Source organism: Capra hircus, chromosome 6 (genome assembly GCF_001704415.2).
Source record: "Capra hircus breed San Clemente chromosome 6, ASM170441v1, whole genome shotgun sequence".
Taxonomy (NCBI): Eukaryota; Metazoa; Chordata; class Mammalia; order Artiodactyla; family Bovidae; genus Capra; species Capra hircus.
In genome coordinates, this window is record NC_030813.1 from 12789917 (window position 1) to 12809956 (window position 20040).

A 20040-nucleotide genomic window follows, 5' to 3' on the forward strand; every position below is an offset into this window, starting at 1 on the left:
TAAAAAGGTACTTGGGAGGAAAGTTATGACCAACCCAGATAGCATATCCAAAAGCAGAGACATTACTTTGCCAACAAAGGTCCATCTAGTCAAGGCTATGGTTTTTCCAGTGGTCATGTATGGATGTGAGAGTTGGACTGTGAAGAAAGCTGAGCACTGAAGAATTGATACTTTTGAACTGTGGTGTTGGAGAAGACTCTTGAGAGTCCCTTGGACTGCAAGGAGATCCAACCAGTCCATCCTAAAGGAGATCAGTCCTGAGTGTTCATTGGAAAGACTGATGCTAAAGCTGAAAGTCCAATACTTTGGCCACCTCCTGCAAAGAGTTGATTCATTGGAAAAGACCCTGATGCTGGGAGGGATTGGGGGCAGGAGGAGAAGGGGACGACCGAGGATGAGATGGCTGGATGGCATCATGGACTCGATGGACGTGAGTCTGAGTGAACTCCAGGAGTTGGTGATGGACAGGGAGGCCTGGTGTGCTGCGATTCATGGGGTCGCAAAGAGTCGGACGTGACTGAGAGACTGAACTGAACTGAACTGAATGCATGCTTCTGTGTCAAGAGTAACATTCCCTCTTCATAAAGTATTCCAAAGCATTTCCTCCTTCTGCCCTTGCTCCCTTTCAATTTAAGGGCTACTTTTCAACATAAAGTCAGTTTATGCCCCGTCTTTGCTATTACTCCTAATCAATCCTCTTCCCTCAAATTAAAGCCAAAGTTCCTGAAATAGCCTATATGCTCTTTGGTGCTGCCTTGGGCTCTCCCCTGACCTTCTCTTCCCCTCCCTCATGCTACTCCAGCTACAATGGCCTCAAACATGCCAGGCACACTCCTCACTTGGGGCTTTCTCTCTGCTAAGGTTTCTATTAAAAAGTACTCCCTGGGATTGACATATATGCACTACTGATTCTATGGATACAGGAGATAACTAACGAGAAGAGCTCGGGGAACTCTACTCTGGGCTCTGTGGTGACCTAAATGGGAAGCAAACCCCCCAAAGAGGGGATATATGTATTTATAGCTGGTTCACTTTTCTGTACAGCAGAAGCTAACCCAACATTGTAGAGCAACCACACTTCAAGAAAAAGTAAAAAATAAAATAAAATGTACTCCCTCCAAACAAAGCCGAGTTTCCTTGTTCAACTCTTCCAGGTCTTCTAACCATCCCGCCTTCAGTAACATGCTGCTCCCCATCCCCCTCCCTTTCTTCGTCCTGGCTGTATTTTTCTCCTTGTCATCTATTGCCATCTCTCTTCCCACATACTTTACTTTTTCCCTTGGTGACCATCTCTCTCCTCTCAGGCAGACTGAAGCTACATGAGGGCAGGGTTCTGCCCCTCCCTTCATGGCACCTAGAATTCTGCCTGCCACGTAGTAAACATATAATATGTGCTTGAATAAACAGATACACAGATGGTAAGCTTGCATTCAGACTGGCAGAAAGGCTACTATGAGGGAAAAATCTGAGATGACCTAGGGAGGAATGAGCAACTGCCTGGTTGTTATGTTTAAAAATCAACATCTTTTAAGTTATAGAAAGCAAGCACTGAAGAATATTCTTAGAATATAAAGTGTTCTGTTCAGTCTAAATCACTTAGCAAAGTACTTAAGAAGACAGTGACAGGAATAATCTGCAGGAAGCTACCCTTGGGAGTTTTTAAATGAAAAGTGTGAAAGTGTTAGTTGCTCAGTCTTCTCTGACGCTATGCTACCCCATGGACTGTAGCCCACCAGACTCCTCTGTCCATGGGATTCTCCAGGCAGGAATACTGGAGCTCCCCTTCTCCTAGGGATCTTCCCGACCCAGAGATCGAACTCGGGCCTCCTACATTGCAGGCAGACGCTTTGTCATCTGAGCCACCCCAGGGAAAGCTGTTTTAAAGTGAAAGAAGAGTTACATTTCAAACATTTCGTAAATCTGGGTGGTTACACATGGAAACAAAGCTTTTAAGAGCTATGGAGAATAGCTGAGGAAAAGTCTCTATTGGAATTTCTTTACACTGAATGACTTAACTCTGAAACTGAAAATTCTAAGTGCTCCAATTATTGGCAGACATCATTCAAATCCAATTTGAGTCAACACTACTCAGTATAAAGCAAGAATTAGTGTTAATGTATTGAAGAAAATCAGAGAATGATGCAGAATCCAATAACAAAAGAGCGTACCTAACCTGAATCAGAAAAATGCACTACCTTTTGCTTCCTCTAAAAGAGGTGTCACAATGAACTCATAGATATACACCTAGATTATTTGTACAAATATTTGTACCTCATTTCACTTGTTAGAAAACTGTGTGTAGTACATTTCATATTCCATTAATTTTATGAATTCAGTTCTCAGCTATTCATTTTTCTTTTTATCTTTATAAAGTCCCAGGCTAACAATTGTTTTGGGCATTTTTAAAAAGAAGTTCTGACCAGATGGAGCCAAATGACATTCATAAAAAAGATTTTTGTTCCAAAAAAGATTTTATTTAAAATAACCCATATAAACAGTAACTGTTACCAAATTGCTACGAAATGGGATCTTTCCTATTTGATGACACAAGCTATGATAATACCTTTTATGTTCTGCCTATGAGAACCAGCACTACTTTTACTAAAGCTCAGGTTGAGAATCAATATAAAAATATTACACTGGTACAAGGATTATAATTTGCTAATAATTTTAGAATGCTTGCTCTGTTAAGCATTTTGCAAACATCATATTTAATTATCATAAAAGCCCTATGACTTCAGTGTTGTTATGATCACTATTTTGAGAAAACAGGTCTTGGAGAAGTTGACTGCCCAGGGTCAGGTAGCTGAGAGGTGGCTAAAATGAGAATTGGGATTTGAGCACCCACATTTTTAATGTGGCTTCCAAAAAGGCTGTGTGGTCTGAGTCATACTATGTGAGCTTATGATAGAGTCATTGGTGGGCGCACCGACATTGCGCTCTGCTTTTGAGAAATGAAACATAGGCTGTAAGTGATATTTTGCACTTTATCACTTTCGTGGTGAAAATGTCAAGACCAAAAATCAGAACACTTGAAGAACTGTTAACCTTTAAGGTAATAATCAGAATTATGTCCAATAAATGAATGTGATATCCTTCATTCTGAAGTCACTGCAGTGGAACCAATAAGTTTTGTACATGGTGAAAGTATCTGAACCTTCAGAGGCTTTTATTGATGTATATGCTGTGCTTAGTTGCTCAGTCGGGTCTGACTCTTTGTGACCCCATAGACTGGGAGCCTGCCAGACACCTCTGTCCATGGGGATTCTCCAGGCAAGAATATTGGACTGGATTGCCATGCGCTCCTCCAAGGGATCTTCCCAACCAGGGATCGAACACAGATCTCTTGCATTACAGGTGGATTCTTTACCGTCTGAGCCACAGACTGGCTATAAAATCTTATGAAAAGATCATAGAGGCTATTTTTAATATCTAGATGTTAACTTTGTTTATAATATTATCTTATGAATAATTACTAAGTAAATATAAAATAAGTACACATGAGTTTCAAAAATAGGGAACAAAAGCTAAGATTTATTCTCTTTTTCTGAAAGTACAAGAGATAGAAAATACATTACCAGCTTAATCTTTTAACACAAATGAAAGTTAAAAAATTGTGATTGCTATGAAAAAAGAAAAATGAAAATTCAGTTTTTTTAAAGAAATCTATCTTATGCCATATTTTGAATTTTCCTCATATCCTTCAAATGAAAGTAGAAGCCAAATGGCATTTTTCAATTAAATTTGAAAATTTTCATGGTAGTTATGAGACCAATTTTATAAAGAAAAGGACTTTCATCCATATTTTAGTTTAAGGAATCTTAGCACGCCAACACACATGGTATTTTTGGGAAGCTGGTACAGCCCAGATTGCCTTTCATTGAGAAATACAACATGGTACAGAAAGTCCTGGTTTCTATGTTACATGTCATAATGCTCCCCAGAAGCTCAGGCTTATGAGCAAGATATGCAATATTAGCTTTGATATTTTATGTATTTAGAAATAGCAATACTTTGGCTAAAGAGTTGCCTCTTTTGCTGTCCTGGATGTTTGGGAATTATTTCTGTTCTATATTTTATTTGAGTTTAAGTAGTAATCCTGGTGGTGGTGCTCTTTGACTTAAAAGTTCCCTTAATTGCATATTATGCTAATCTGTGGATGAATAAGGTCCTTTTCATACCAGCAACATTACATTAAAAATAAGATTTGAGCTATAGAATAAAGGGCAGCACCACGGCAACTTTTGAAGGGCAGATTCAAACATCTCAGGAAGATTACAAGTTGAAAGAGAACAGACCTCTGTGACCCTGAGGACATCACTTAATACTTATGGACTCTTCCTATATTTGTACTCAGGGGAGTGTCTCCCTTACATTTGTCTCTGCTGATTGATGAAGTATCAGGCCTTCAACACAAAGCCTGATACATAGTAACTAATTAGTTAGCATTTGTCACCTCATCTGCCTAACCTCTACTTGAGGTACATTCCTGAATGGTATTAAAACAGAGCGAACACCAGACAACAATATTTACTTTCAGTTCAGTTCAGTCGCGCTCAGTCGTGTCCGACTCTTTGTGACCCCATGAATCGCGGCATGCCAGGCCTCCCTGTCCATCACCAACTCCTGGAGTTCACTCAAACTCATGTCCATCAATTCGGTGATGCCATCCAGCCATCTCATCCTCTGTCGTCCCCTTCTCCTCCTGCCCTCAATCCCTCCCAGAATCAGGTCTTTCCCACTGAGTCATTCTTCGCATGAGGTGGCCAAAGTACTGGAGTTTCAGCTTCAACATCAGTCCTTCCAATGAACACCCAGGACTGATCTCCTTTAGGAGGGACTGGTTGGATCTCCTTGCAGTCCAAGGGACTCTCAAGAGTCTTCTCCAACACCACAGTTCAAAAGCATCAATTCTTCAGCGCTCAGCTTTCTTCACAGTCCAACTCTCACATCCATACATGACCAATACTGGAAAAACCATAGCCTTGACTAGATCGGACCTTTGTTGGCAAAGTAATGTCTCTGCTTTTAGAATATGCTGTCTAGGTTGGTCATAACTTTTCTTCCAAGGAGTAAGCGTCTTTTAATTTCATGGCTGCAATCACCATCTGCAGTGATTTTGGAGCCCAGAAAAATAAAGTCTGACTCTGTTTCCACTGTTTCGCCATCTATTTGCCCATGAAGTGATGGGACCGGATGCCATGATCTTCGTTTTCTGAATGTTGAGCTTTAAGCCAACTTTTTCACTCTCCTCTTTCACTTTCATCAAGAGTGTTTTTAGTTTGTCTTCACTTTCTGCTGATAAGGGTGGTGTCATCTGCAGTATCTGAGGTTATTGATATTTCTCTCCAGCAATCCTTGCATTCCAGCTTGTGTTTCTTCCAGTCCAGCATTTCTCATGATGTACTCTGCATAGAAGTTAAATAAGCAGGGTGACAATATACAGCCTTGACATACTCCTTTTCCTATTTGGAACCAGTCTGTTGTTCCATGTCCAGTTCTCAACTAGTTGCTTCCTGACCTGCATACAGATTTCTCAAGAGGCAGGTCAGGTGGTCTGGGTATTCCCATCTCTTTCAGAATTTTCCACAGTTGATTGTGATCCACACAGTCAAAGGCTTTGGCATAGTCAATAAAGCAGAAATAGATGTTTTTCTGGAACTCTCATGCTTCTTTGATGATCCAGCAGATGTTGGCAATTTGATTTCTGGTTCCTCTGCCTTTTCTAAAACCAGATTGAACATCAGGAAGTTCACAGGTTCACGTATTGCTGAAGCCTGGCTTGGAGAATTTTGAGCATTACTTTACTAGCTGTGTGCAGATGAGTGCAATTGTGTGCAGTGGTTTGAAGCATTCTTTGGCATTGCCTTTCTTTGGGATTGGAAATGAAAACTGCACCTTTTCCAGTCCTGGGGCCACTGCTGAGTTTTCCAAATTTGCTGGCATATTGAGTGCAGCATTTTCACAGCATCATCTTTCAGGATTTGAAATAGCTCAACTGGAATTCCATCACCTCCACTAGTTTTGTTTGTAGTGATGCTTTCTCTGGCCCACTTGACTTCATATTCCAGGATGTCTGGCTCAGGTGAGTGATCACACCATCGTGATTATCTGGGTCATGAAGATCTTTTCTGTACAGTTCTTCTGTGTATTCTTGCCACCTCTTCTTAATATCTTCTGCTTCTGTTAGGTCCAGACCATTTCTGTCCTTTATTGTGCCCATCTTTGCATGAAATGTTCTCTTGGTATCTCTAATTTTCTTGAAGAGATCTCTAGTCTTTCCCATTCTGATATTTTCCTCTGTTTCTTTGTACTGCTCACTGAGGAAGGCTTTCTTATCCCTCCTTGCTATTCTTTGCAACTCTGCATTACTTTATTACCTGGTTAAATTCTGGTGACTGAGGAGAATCAACGTCATACTTTGCAAGGAGGTCTACTTCAATTTTACTGGTTCTCAGTAGATTATACACAGTAATAGCAGTTAGAATATGTACACCTTAGAAAGTCCTTTCGTATTTCATATTTAATTCACATTGCTGCTCAGTGTGTAAAATTGAACACATTGTTATTTTCTTGTCCTAGAGATTAGAAAGATGTCACTTTCTAACTTGAAATGACTTGACAAAAGTGGAGACGGAACTTAAACTTGAGCCTCTGGGCTCTAAATTCTGTGTGATTTCATGACATTTTGTTGCCTTCTCACAAAAACAAATGTTCTTCCCTTTTAGAGTAATGTGTTAGTAGACACTGGGCCAGAAGAAAAATATGTTAAGCTACTAAAAACTTTTCTAGGTAACTCAAGAGGTTAGGTTCATAACTCTATAAAGCAGATAAGAAGTCAGCATCTACTGCTGAGAGTTTTTCTTTAAAAAAAATCCAAAGATCTTTTATATGATTAAGATATTTCTTATATTTTAGGGTAAAGTGGACTTGGTTTGACTGAAGTTAATGTCTTTTTCCTTGAGTTCCTCTTCTGGCATCACTTATGAAGATTTTATCTAAATAAACTAATACCTCAGACAGTTTCATGCCTTTTTTCTAGCATATTACAAATATAGAATGTTAATGAATTGGTATTAAAATTGGGAAAATGTATTTAATGTACTTGAAAAAACTCTAAAAAAGCATGTTAAAATATTTAAACAATTTATATTCATTCTCACAGGCAGTTTTGGAAGAAGTTCATATGTCTATATAGGAATTTGGAGAAAGTTCATACATCTATATAGGAATTTCATATAGTCAAAGCTATATTTTTCCAATAGTCATGTTTGGATATGAGAGTTGGACCATACAGAAGGCTGAGTGCCAGAGAATTGATGCTTTTGAATTGTGGTGCTGGAGAAGACTCTTGAGAATCGCTTAAGCTACAAGGAGATCAAACAAGTCAATCCTAAAGGAAATCAACCTTGAGTATTCATTGGAAGGACTGATGCTGAAGCTGAAGCTCCAATACTTTGGTCACCTGATATGAAGAGCTGTCTCATTGGAAAAGACCCTAATGGTGGGAAAGATTAAAGGAAAAAGGAGAAAGGGGCAGTAGAAGATGAGATTGGTAAATAGCATCACCGACTCAATGCACATGAAACTGAGCAAACTCCAGGAGATGGTAAAGGACAGCAGTAGTCCGTGGGGTCACAGAGTCGGACATGACTTGGAGATTGAACAACAATAAGAATAAGAATTTGGATGTTCTTTCTCTTTTAATATATGAAAACCCCAAATTATTTGTTCAAAAACTACTAGAAACATATCAAATAAAAGAATTCATAACGAAATATAAGACAAATAAGAAATGGAAGTATAAAATGTGAAGGTCTTATATACTAGGATAAAGGCATTTGGCTTGATTCCATATGTCAGTGCCAAAAACTATGAAAGGTCTGCTATGTTATCTTACCTATAAGCGAAACTGCTAAACTGCTATGGCTTCCTAATGCTGGAAGAAGACCCGAGTCTCCTAGATGAGAGACAATGGACTTCATGCATGCATGCTAAGTTGCATCAGTTGTGTCCAACTGTTTGCGACCTATGGACTGTAGCCTACCAGGCTCCTCTATCCATAGGATTTCCCAGGCAAGAATCCTGGAGTAGGTTGCCACGTCCTACTGAGGGGGTCTTCCCGACTCAGGAATTGAACCTGCATCTCCGGAGGCTCGTGCATTGCAGGTGGATTCTTTACTATTGAGACACGAGGGAAGCTCAGTGGACTTCATAGTTCACAGCAAAGAATCGGCTGGCTGTCAACATGTTGCCTACATCAGTTCCCTATGTCCCCTCCCAATCCCAAGGAAGTTACACAGAGGAACATGGATACCTGTGCATACCGTGGGTTGTGTTAAAGAAGAATTAACCTTCAGGGATTCACAGGTTTTAAACTAAAAATGAATAAGACATTTTCTCTGAAGGAATGAGCTACCTAATCCCTTAAGGTTGCTCACTGCAAACACTACCCTGAGATATGCCCCAGATAAACAGCATTCGGTGTCTTGCATTCTTGTCACACCCAAAGGAATACATAGGGATGCTCAGGGTTATAGCAGATTGATTCCTAAAAGCAAGCAGCACTCAATATTTTTTAAGCCAAGAGATATACTTCCCTAAAGGACAAGAAATATTGCCATTGGTGACAATACTTCCTATGGTGGAAAGTCTTGGGAGGAGCAAGGAAATTCCTGTACCTTTTGCAAAAGTCTGCAGGTAATTTTTATATGACAACCACACTCATCTAAGCATTGGAAGCCATAGAAAGTTTGGGGGTGGAGGAGTACCATAAAAATATTTTTATTTTAGAAAGATGACTCAAGACAGCATAGAGACTGACCAGAGTGACAAGATGAAGAGAGAACCTAATTAAGCGGGGGCTTACGGCAACTATGGTAAGTGACCATACTGTGGGTTAATGCAAATTTGTGGATGTGGAAAATGAACCAGGAAAGGAGTGCTGGACTGAAGTAGGGGAGAAGACAAGGGTAGAAACCTGTTGGAACTAAGTATTAGTAAGGAAATTGACTATGCTAAAGCCTTTCACTGTGTGGATCACAACAAACTGTGGGATATTCTTAAAGAAATGGGAATATCAGACCACCTTACCTGCCTCCTGAGAAGCCTGTATGCAGGACAAGAAGCAACAGTTAGAACCAAACATGGAACAACAGACTGGTTCAAAACTGGGAAAGGAGTATGTCAAGCCTGTATATTATCACCCTTCTTATTTAACTTATTATATGCAGAGTACATCATGCAAAATGCTGGGCTGGATGAAGCACAAGCTGGAATCAAGATTTCCGGGAGAAATATCAACAACCTCAGATATGCAGATGATACCACTTTAATGACAGAAAGTGAAGAGGAACTAAAGAGTCTCTTGATGAAGGTGAAAGAGGAGAGTGAAAAAGCTGGCTTAAAACTCAACATTCAAAACACAAAGATCATGGCATCCAGTCCAACCACTTCATAGCAAATAGATGAGGAAAATATGGGAACAGTGTCAGATTTCTTTCTCTTGGGCTCCAAAATCAATGCAGACGCTGACTGCAGCACGAAATTAAAAGATGTTCCTTGGAAGGATAGCTATGACAAACTTAGTGTATTAAAACGCAAAGACAACACTTTGCTGACAAAGGTCCATACAGTCAAAGCTATGGTTTTTCCAGTAGTTATGCATGCTTGCGAGAACTGGACCATAAAGAAGGCTGAATGTCAAAGAATTGATACTTTTGGAATGTAGTGCTGGAGAAGACTCTTGAGAGTCTCTTGGACAACAAGGAGATCAAATCAGTCAATCCTAAAGGAAATCAACCTTGCATATTCATTGAAAGGACTAATGCTGAAGCTGAAGCTCTAATACTTTGGCCACCTCCTGGGAAGAGTGATTCACTTGAAAAGACCCTGATGCTGGGAAAGACTGAAGGCAGAAGGAGAAGAGGATGACAGAGGATGAGATGGCATCACCGACTCAATGGACATGAGTTTAAGTAAACTCAGGGAGATAGTGACGGACAGAGAAGCCTAGCATGCTTCAATTCATGGGGTCACAAAGAGTCTGACACGACTTCGCAACTGAACAACAGAAAGAAAATCAGCAGTTAGGAATTTGGGAGGAGAGCAAGTTTGAGTATGACAAGACATCGGATTCAGTTTTTGAGAAGTTGTATTTGAAAGATTCACTAATTTCAAGGGACTACAGAATGAACATAACTGGGCTAAATACACATCAGGATATATATATCAGTATATATCACGACATTCTAGAGATGATTTAGAACTAGACAATGAAATTTATCTCCTGCTAGCTTATAATTAGGCAGGATTACTCATTTCCCAGTTAGCTCTGTCATGCACACACACATCAGCAACATTTAGCACACTATAGTGAATACTGGCGTTCACGAGACACTTTTATTCATGGTATTAAAATCTTACAGAAAACACAAAAATCTCAACATCCCTGGGATCAAATAATATCCAGAATGTATAATACCATCTAAAGTCCTTAGCAAATGGATGTGATAAATGAATAATCCAAATACCTCATTTAAGCCAACAGTTTCAAACTCTTCTCACTCAAATCCATACTTTAATAGGAATGCCAGGGTGGGGAGGGGTAAGCAGGTGCATAATTCTGATTTTATTCTTTTATTTCTCTATCCCAAGTTGTAATAATCAGTTACCCCCTGAATAAAAGGCTTACAGCAGACAAGAACAGAAGCCAGCATCTGGATAACTAGTTGATAATAAATGAGCAGTATTTCAGCTAAGGGCAGCCCAGATCATTTCATAGGCAAACCTGATGTTCAATCTATTTTTGATCTATCTACTTTGCTGGTATTATTAGATCTAGATACAAATGTCTGAGGCTTTAAAAGTTGGTAAGGAGGCAAAAATGAACTTTCATAATTCTGGACTGGTGCTATTTTAGTAAATTTAACAAGAGACAAAAACCCTGCTGGGTTTTCTGAGTGTATCTATAGGTAACAGGAGTGTCTTTGGCGTATAATAAAGAGGCAGCTGCAGGGCGCTTACCTGGTTGCAGGTATTGATGTCTATGCCCCCCTTCAGATATTCCACGACTTTGTCTAAGTTGCCTGCTCTGGCGGCACGGAGGAAGCTTGCATTGCTGTCAGACTGTGAGAAACAGAAAAGAGCTTCAGTGAGTTACTGATAAAGTGAGAACATATCAAAAACAAAGAAACAAGAATGTTTGCACCACAGATCAGAAAAGCTTTGGCTGCAAAATAATTCAAACCTGAGTTTAAAACACTCAATAATAATTAACAGGACAAGTGAGCAACCTCACAACATTTCTAGAGAGCTAAGGACATTAATGTCCATGGGAATACATTCTGCTCTATTAAAGAGTGTAAAAGAATCATTAAAATAAAAATAATTTTACTGCTTTATTCCAAATCTTTGGCTACATTTGAAGAGGAATTTATACTACCCCCAAATCCACTTTTACCCATTCATTTTAGCCTCAGGAAGCTAGTGACTTTATACTGAGCCTAGTATGGAGCCAAAAAGGAATAAAAAACTGCAAAGAAATGAAAGGTTCTGGGTTTCTTCTTTCTTCCTTGACTGGTTTTCAGATGCATCTGAGGGAGAATACCGACTACGGGTCACCTGGAAGTCATCTGTCCTTATGATAGGGGAAAAACAGAAAGTTGCAAGGATGCTTTGAGGAAAGCAGATAGTGCTAGCTGGCAGGCGTGGACTGGGCCAATGCAAATTTTGTGATCCTAGTGATTTTGGAAGAACAAGATTAAATTTAAACCAGCTGACATAATACCAGATTCAAATCTCTTGGTAAAGATGATCAGTCCGAGTGGAAACTGCCTTCTAAGTTCTCATCTTGAGTCCATTCCTCTCAAAACCTGATCCTGGGAAAATCAACTGAATCCCCCCGCCCCCACCAAAAAATATGTCCAAAGGAGGCTATTTCAGAGACGTAGCCACAGGCACCTTGCCTCTCTGACTTGCTGACAAAGTCTGATTTCCAAACCTTAACACAAGGATGATGATAAAACTTCATTAGGTTCCAAGATACTGGCCTCACTCTATAGATCTTGTGGTATAACATCTGACTAAAGAGGAAATGGGCTTCCCAGGTGGCGCTAGTGGTAAAGAACCCACCTGCCAATGCAGGAGACATAAGAGATGTGGGTTCAATCCCTGGATCAGGAAGATCCCCTGGAGGAGGGCATGGCAACCCAGCCCAGTATTCATGTCTGGAGAATCCCCATGGACAGAGGTGACTGGCACGTTATGGTCCATAGGGTCGCAAAGAGTCAGACGCGACTGAAGCCACTTAGCACACACACACACACGCAAAGAGAAAACAGCAACCTACCTACAAGAAGAGATCCCTACGAAAAGGGACCTACTAGAAAGGGAGATGCAGGTGGGATGGCTCTTAATCCACCATTCTCCCCAGTAGGCTACACTGCTGCCTCCTTCTCTCTCGAAAGGACTCGGCAAGGGCCCTTGGCATATTCCTGGACCTGTTTATTATGACTGGTGATGAAGTACACACATAGAACTGGAAGTGTTTCCTCTGGGAGTCTCAAATATGGAATCACTTGCAGACTGTTGGAATGATTTACACCGGGGAAGACTGAACACCCTAAGACAAAATTACCTCACATTTAAGCCAAATGCCACAATGCCATATATATTTACAAATTTGATAGATAATTTATGAGGAGTCAAAAGGTACGACTGAAATCTGTACATCTGGACGGCATGCTCGGAGCCTTCAGAAACACATCCCGGTGTGACTAACATAGTGCTGCCTTCCTCCTGCCCGCTCTGCTGGGATGCCTCGCGCTTGACCCTTCCTGAAAGCTATGCTCATGGCAGGGTGCCCCTGGCATATCTGCAATGCTGCAGGGACTGAATGGTAACTCATTTTGAAATGCCTATGCTATGGAAGTATTTGTGATTTGCAGCAAATTCTAAATTCCAGGAAGATTTTCCTCCTTCAAGTTTCTTGCCCTAGCACTTAAAAGTGAAACATGATAATACTTTGCATTACGCTCTGTCAATATCCCACAAGAAACATTAGTTATTACAAAACAGCAATTAAATAACATTAGGTCACAAAAAGTATGACAGCATTATTTCCAATATCTAGGTTTTTAAAAACGAATCCACATGCTATATATATTCTTGGTCTTCCCAGGTAGTACTAGTGGTAAAGAATTCACCCAAAGATGCAGGTTCGACCCCTGGGTTGGGAAGATCCCCTGGAAGAGGGCATGGCAACCCACTCCAGTATTCTTGCCTGGAGAATCCCCATGGACAGAGGAGCCTGGCGGGCTACAAGAGTCCAACATGACTGAAGTGACTTAGTACGCATATATATTACATACTATATTAAAGATGATGCCTAGAAAGTACTTCCATCCGGTACACAAGGCTTCATAATTATAAGTAACATTTATGAAAGTCAAGCACTTTCCAGGTGGCGCTGGTGGTAAAGAATCAACTTGCCAATGCAGGAGACTCAGGACACAGGTTCAGTCCTTGGGTCTGGAAGATCCCCTGGAGTAAGAAGTGGCTTCCCCCTCCAGTATTCTTGCCTGGAAAATTCCACGGACAGAGGAGTCTGGCGGGCTACAGTCCATCGGGCCACAAAGAGTCAGACTGAGCACATGAATGTTTACGGTGGGTCAGGCACAGAGCTAAGAAGTCATATGCATTATATTGTGACTACAATTATACCAGGAGAAAGCAACTATTATTATGCTCATTTAATAGGTGAGGAAAGAGGTTTAGAAAATTTTTAAGGTCACAGAATTTTTCAGTGGAAGATCCAAGGTTTAACTCCTGTTTCTCCGTCTCGAAGCAGCAAGTCTTATCTGCTGTTCTGCCTCATCTGTGCAAAGTATCAAAGCAGATGTTACTGTAGCTAACTAACCTCAGCTATAGGTTTAGTTTGTTTGTGATAACCTCAGTATGCCCTTGGTCTACCTATGTGCTCTGTAAATCCTGGCACTTGCTTGATAGAGCGCCTTAGCTAGAGAGAGAATTCTTGGCTGACAGCTCTAGCCTCAAATTTATCAGCCATCTATGCACCTAGAAAAATGAAGAGTTGGCTTGAGACAAACTACTTAGAAACACATTCACTTCGGAATAAGGAAAGAGACAGTAAAGTACATTCTGCATTAAAAAGCCAGTTGACTGTCTTTCTCTACATGTCTAACATGATCAAACTCACAAACTATGATCAGGGTTCACTATCATCCCTGTTAAAAAAAAAAAAAAAAAGAAAGCCATGAACAGAAGTAGAGACAGAGGGTGTAGCTGACCCTGCAGGAATGAAGAAACACCCAGAGACACCCTGTGGAAGCTTGGGGGTGGGGGGTGCTATTGTTGGTCTGAAGGGACTTCAGGTGTCATGGAGGGGTACCTATTAGACCCTCTCAGAACCTTCTGTAGGGGCTGGGCATGACATTGAGGATTGCTTTTGCTGTTACATAATAACAAGTTTTAATAACTGATTTTCTCTTTTCCGAATCAAACTCCTAAAAAGTAAAGGCAAGTCAAAGATTTAAGGCCAGTCCCTGGAATTCTAGCAACAACAAAAAAACAGTTTCCAGGTTTTTAGACAGGTTAGAGCCAACGGAAAGGAAACACGTGAGCTCTCCTGGCAAGGATCTCTTCAGCAGTTGAGTCACAGTAAATTTTGCTATAAGCTGTATTCTTCTAGAACCCCATTCAGGGATTTAGTTTCTCCAAAGTAAGAAAATGCATTAGAAATGCATTTTGCAAATGCAACTAAGTGTGTTGTTAGAAAATGCTTTCAGATCATGAGTTTCAAGAACAAACTTAAAATGAAACTTCAAAATGTATATGTAGATCCTGGCACTGCTGAAGGTTAAAAGTATAGATTGGTACAGAAGTATGTATTTTTCTCCTACTTCCAGATAAACACTTGCAAACCCTGTACTACAAAGAGGTCAATCTGTGATTAAAGCTCTTGACATAAGAGCTTAGGATAAACAGCTTTTAGTCTGGTTACCTTCAATCAACACAGAGATGAAAGAGGATTCCGGGACTCCTGGTGAGAGACGCAGCAATTTTTACCATGCTATGTTTCCCTCTGAGTATGACAAAAGTTAAGAACTTAAAAATTAAAATTAGGTATTAGTAGTGGGAGAGGCATGCTTTCAAAACAGGCTGTTGTCTCTTGGCTTGACCCAGGAGATTTCACGCACAAAAAGCACGAGAAAGAGAGAAGAAGGCAACAGCAATTCCTTTGAGAGCAAAGTCTGACATACAGACTAACTTTTTATGCTTTGTTGCTGTCTGTCCCTAGAACTCTGGATCCTAAAACCAATTGTGCTTATGCCTATATAAAGTCTGACTCTGAACAAGGCATTCAAATGCTGAGCTCCACTTATTTTAATCTGCAACAGATGGATGTCATTAAAACTTGTCCCGAGTGTGGCATCTCAAGCCGAGAAAGAAAAATTTCCTCTTCAATTCTTCTTGACACAGTTCTGTACGTTTTTTGATCCAAATGTTAGAAAAACAATACTTTCTCAGCATCCAGCAGAGCGGACATGAAAGGCAAGGAGGAATGTGCGTCCACAGAGCCGCGTTTCGGCCTGAAGGAGTGCTTCCCCGAAAGATCCAGGGGCTCACTCACAGGGGTCCTTGAGTTTGCTCCAAGATTTTGCAAAACGTCTATGCTTACAGTTCAATAACAGCCTAACACGGAGAATATAAGCATGTTCCAGGTCTTCTGGATGGCTACCCTTTTACTGAATACAGCCATCTATCTTCGGTATGTGACTTTGTGTTTATAACTCAATGCATAACAGGTGAAGGAGAGATGGAATACAGACAGATGCACAATATGCAAAATATTTTGCCTTAGAACTGAGACTCGTCAGAGAATCCGGCCATCATGCACGGCAGGATGCACTGAAGAACCTGAGCACAGCACGCAGTAGCACATCAGTGTTGGTTTAGTCACTAAATCGTGTCCGACTCTTGTGACCCCATGGACTGTAGCCCGCCAGGCTCCTCTGTCCATGGGATTTTCCAGGCAAGAGTACTGGAGTGGGGTGCCATTTCCTTCTCCAGGGATTGAACCTGCGTCTCCTGCATTACAGGAAGATTCTTTACTAACTGAGCTGCAGACCCTGCATACTAATAGGGACTTCCTTGGCAGTTCAGTGGCTAAGACTCCAAACTTCCTCTGCGGAGGGAGCAGGTTTGATCCTTGCCCAGGAAACTAAGATCCCACATGTTGCACAGAGTGGCCAAAAAAAAAAAAAAAAACCCACTAATAAAACAATAAAGTTACAAATAATAGTCTCAGATGCTATCTCTGTGTGGTCCAACTTGCCTTGACTATTGGCAGTAAGCATAATAGAAAATACAGAGTAAAATGTTTTTCAGTTCCTAACTGCAGTGTTATTGGCTTAGGTACATATCTTTAGCACAATACTAATTCCATCACCAAGTAAATGAAGAGAGTTTTAAATGATTATCAAATAGCATGCCTTTAAAACTGGTTTCCCAGGTGGCTCAGATGGTAAAGTGTCCGCCTGCAATGTTGAACCTAGGTTCGATCCCCGGGTTGGGAAGATTCCCTGGAGAAGGAAATGGCAACCCACTCCAGTACTTTTGCCTGGAAATTCCAAAGAGTTGGACATGACTGAGCGACTTCACTTTCACTTTCAATATTGGCATGGGAGAAGTTCTCTGATAGCTTTATGTTTTTATTCTGAAGTAGGAAACAAAAGTTTAAATGTATTAATAATGGTTGTATGACATGCTTCTAAAAATGTATGCTCTGTATTTTTATTTAGGGCAAATTCAGAAGTACATTATAGAAATACAAGGTTAAATCTTTTTACTATTAAACCAACATCTGTGAGTTAGTTTTACACAGTTCTGTCCATTCTATTACATTGGCGCTATTTTTTTGAATAATACTAGTTTTGTAGTTCTGTTCATGTTTAATTTGTACAACTTTCATTTTAGTAATGGTCTAAGAGTTTAAGGAGTCTTATGTAGTTTGATTTTTATATTTAAATTACCACTAAAGGGAATTCTATGGCAGTCCAGGGGTTAGGACTCCAAGCTCTCACAGGCCAAGGGCCCATGCTTAATCCCTGCTCAGAGTGCTAAAATCCTGCAAGCCACATGGTGAGGCCCCCAAAAAATGTTTTTAATAAAAAATTAATTATTAGTCTAATAAACATAACACTAGAGGTTACAAACTATTTTTCATACTTCAAAGAGAGGAATATATTATTAATATTTGAGACACTCACATCCCCTAGGATGAATTAGCCACCAGCCTCAACTAGCCTAGCAAGTGACACTGGGTACCTCCCCTCAGTCTGTGGCTTATCCTGTTCCCTCCACAAATACTTTCCAACCAATTAACCATAAGAAAGCACATTTTCCTTGTGAACCTTAGGGAATTTGCTTATTTTCTTAGGATACAGTTATTCTTTAAAAAAAAAAAAAAACGGGGTCATTTACCTGCCTACCCGGAGATCTACATTTTTACAGTAATACCAAATAAACAAAATATATTAAAATCACTTGAGGGGAAAAATCTTAATATGAACATAATAAAATAAGGGACATTTCTACAATTCCTTAGGTCTTTTCTTAGGAATGTTAAAACTACGTCCAGCAAATCACAAGTTGTATGATCTTGAGTCTTTGTGGGTCTCAATTTCCTTATCAAAAAAAAAATGTACTTTATACAATTGCTGTAAGAATGAAATATGATTTAAAGTGCTTAGCCCAATGACAGGCACAGTAGACACTGACTGAGCTTTTCTTAATTGCAGTTTATCTTGTAAATTATAAAGGCAAAACAACAATGGCAAATCAAAGGATAGATGCATACATATTATCTGCTTTAAATAAGAAGGTGCTGCCAGAAGACCAGAGTATTTGAAAATATCCTGCTAACTGTTAAGGTGTCCTAACTGTTAAAGTGTCCTAACTGTTAAAGTGAGTGTTAAAACCCCACTTACTTTCAATTTAGCTGGCCACTAATAACAAAAATTACGATAAAACCTAAGTTTGTACACTGCAGCTCAAACTACATTTTTAGTGTCATTTTAACAGGTCTTTACACTGCAACTAAATGGAAAATGCTGAAGGAGCTCTGATCTTCAGAAAGAATTAACATACCCTCTCGAAAGGTTGTTTTTACTTCAGTGACATATGTTTTAAGAATTGTAGTTCCGATACAGGTGGTTCTATTTTTACTTTTAAAACAGTACTTAAAATAATTAAAGATTAACACACAAAATTGAGAATTGTATCAAAACAATATCTAACTTTAATTAAACAAATTGCACCTGAATATTTCAAGCAAATACCTATTTGATATGAAAGATCATTTGAAATTACTTTTACATAAAGACAAAGATTTTTTTCCTTAACTTCATATGACATTTTGACATTGATTTGCACTAGCACACTAAATAAATCTTTTCATTATCAATGTTTCCCCTGAGATTATTATCCATGAGAACTGCCTATAGGATACCAGAGGATACCATCTTTAAAAAGATGGTGATACTGACAAATTAGTTGTTCCTAACTTGCACAATGGTGACAAAATCACTGAAGAGTAAGCAGATGAAAAAATTAGTATTCAAAAGCAATATCTTTTTTTTTTACTGTGGAGGCAGTTTTCCTAATGCAGATTATTCATATTATGCAGGGCGCTAGAGGTAAAGAAACCAGCAGCAAATGAAGGAGACCAAGAGACCAAGAGAGGGAGCCCTGAGTCGGGAAAATCCTCTGGAGCAGGAAATGGCAACCTGCTTCAGAATTCTTGCCTGGAAAAATTCCATGGACAAAGGAGCCTGGCGGGCTACCATTCATAGGGTAGCAGAGTCAGACACAACTGAGTGACCTGCTCTTTTACTTTCAAGGTGCCACACAGGCAAGAAAGAAACAATGCAGATTACTAAGTACGCATGGCTATGTACTTGAACTCAAACTATGATGCTGAGTCAAATTCTAGAGCATCTTTTTATTATACTATTCATCCTCTGGTCTTCAAAAATATTTAACATGAATCCAGGAAGACTGGATATGGCTCAAAGATCTTGATTGTTAAGTCTTCTAGGATAAATAGAAGTAAGTTGTTAGAGATAATTTTATACCTTAAAGAAATTTCTGCATCACATTTTTGAACACTGAGTCAAAATACTAATAATGTAACAATATCTTTCCTCAATAAATTAAAAATATGGCAAGAACACACAACTAATAGGAACAAAAACCTTAAATCAAAAAAATAATTGTACATTTGATTGATAACTATTTATACTTCAGATTCCCTGTGATTTATACACAGATATATCCATTTAAAAATAATTATTAAACAGAAGAAGTATGAATTCCTCAGTTAGTATATCCTCAGACAGTATAAGTCTGACTTGAAAAGTAACTCTGTTTTGCTGACATGAGTTTGGTTTAATAAAAATTACAAATGAGACATACTGAAACCTTAACTAAAACAGGAACTTTTACAAAGAAAAGGTAGAAACTTTCTTAAGTGTTTATAAGTTTCAGTTTTCTACTGAACATTATCATAAATTGAAAATGAAAACAACTTCTCCTAAGTCAGGAAAATCAACAGATTTTGATTATTTGTTTTCTAGCTATATGTTCTGCCTATGACTCCAAAACGCCTACAGAACTCAGAAATTCTGTCACACAGTACATGTCAATTTTTTTTTCTGTATTTAAATGGGAAGATAGTAATGGCTCCACCACAATACTTACAAATCAAAGGAAATCAGAAAAAGGGAAATATTTTGCCATAGCTATAAGTCAGACATTAGATTAAATAGTTTCAGGTTCATCTTAAAATTTAAAATTTTAGAACACTGCAACTAAATGCTTCAGATTTTTCCAAGGGATAAGAAACTCTGTGAAAGTATGAAAGTGATAGTCGCTCAGTCATGTCTGACTCTGCAGACCCCATGAACTGTAGCCCACCAAGCTCCTCTGTCCATGGGGATTCTCCAGGCCAGAATACTG

The 20040-nt window shown here is 39.4% G+C and overlaps 1 protein-coding gene across 4 annotated transcripts in view; it reads right to left on the bottom strand.

Annotated features, from left to right (window-relative positions):
- Positions 1–20040, bottom strand: part of ANK2 (ankyrin 2) — a 574309-nt gene that overhangs the window by 201852 nt on the left and 352417 nt on the right. For all 4 annotated transcript variants that reach the window (XM_018049206.1, XM_018049205.1, XM_018049207.1 and 1 more), the window contains one exon: positions 11026–11127. In XM_018049206.1, the coding sequence (XP_017904695.1) occupies positions 11026–11127 (102 nt within the window). The remainder of the gene's footprint in view (positions 1–11025; positions 11128–20040) is intronic.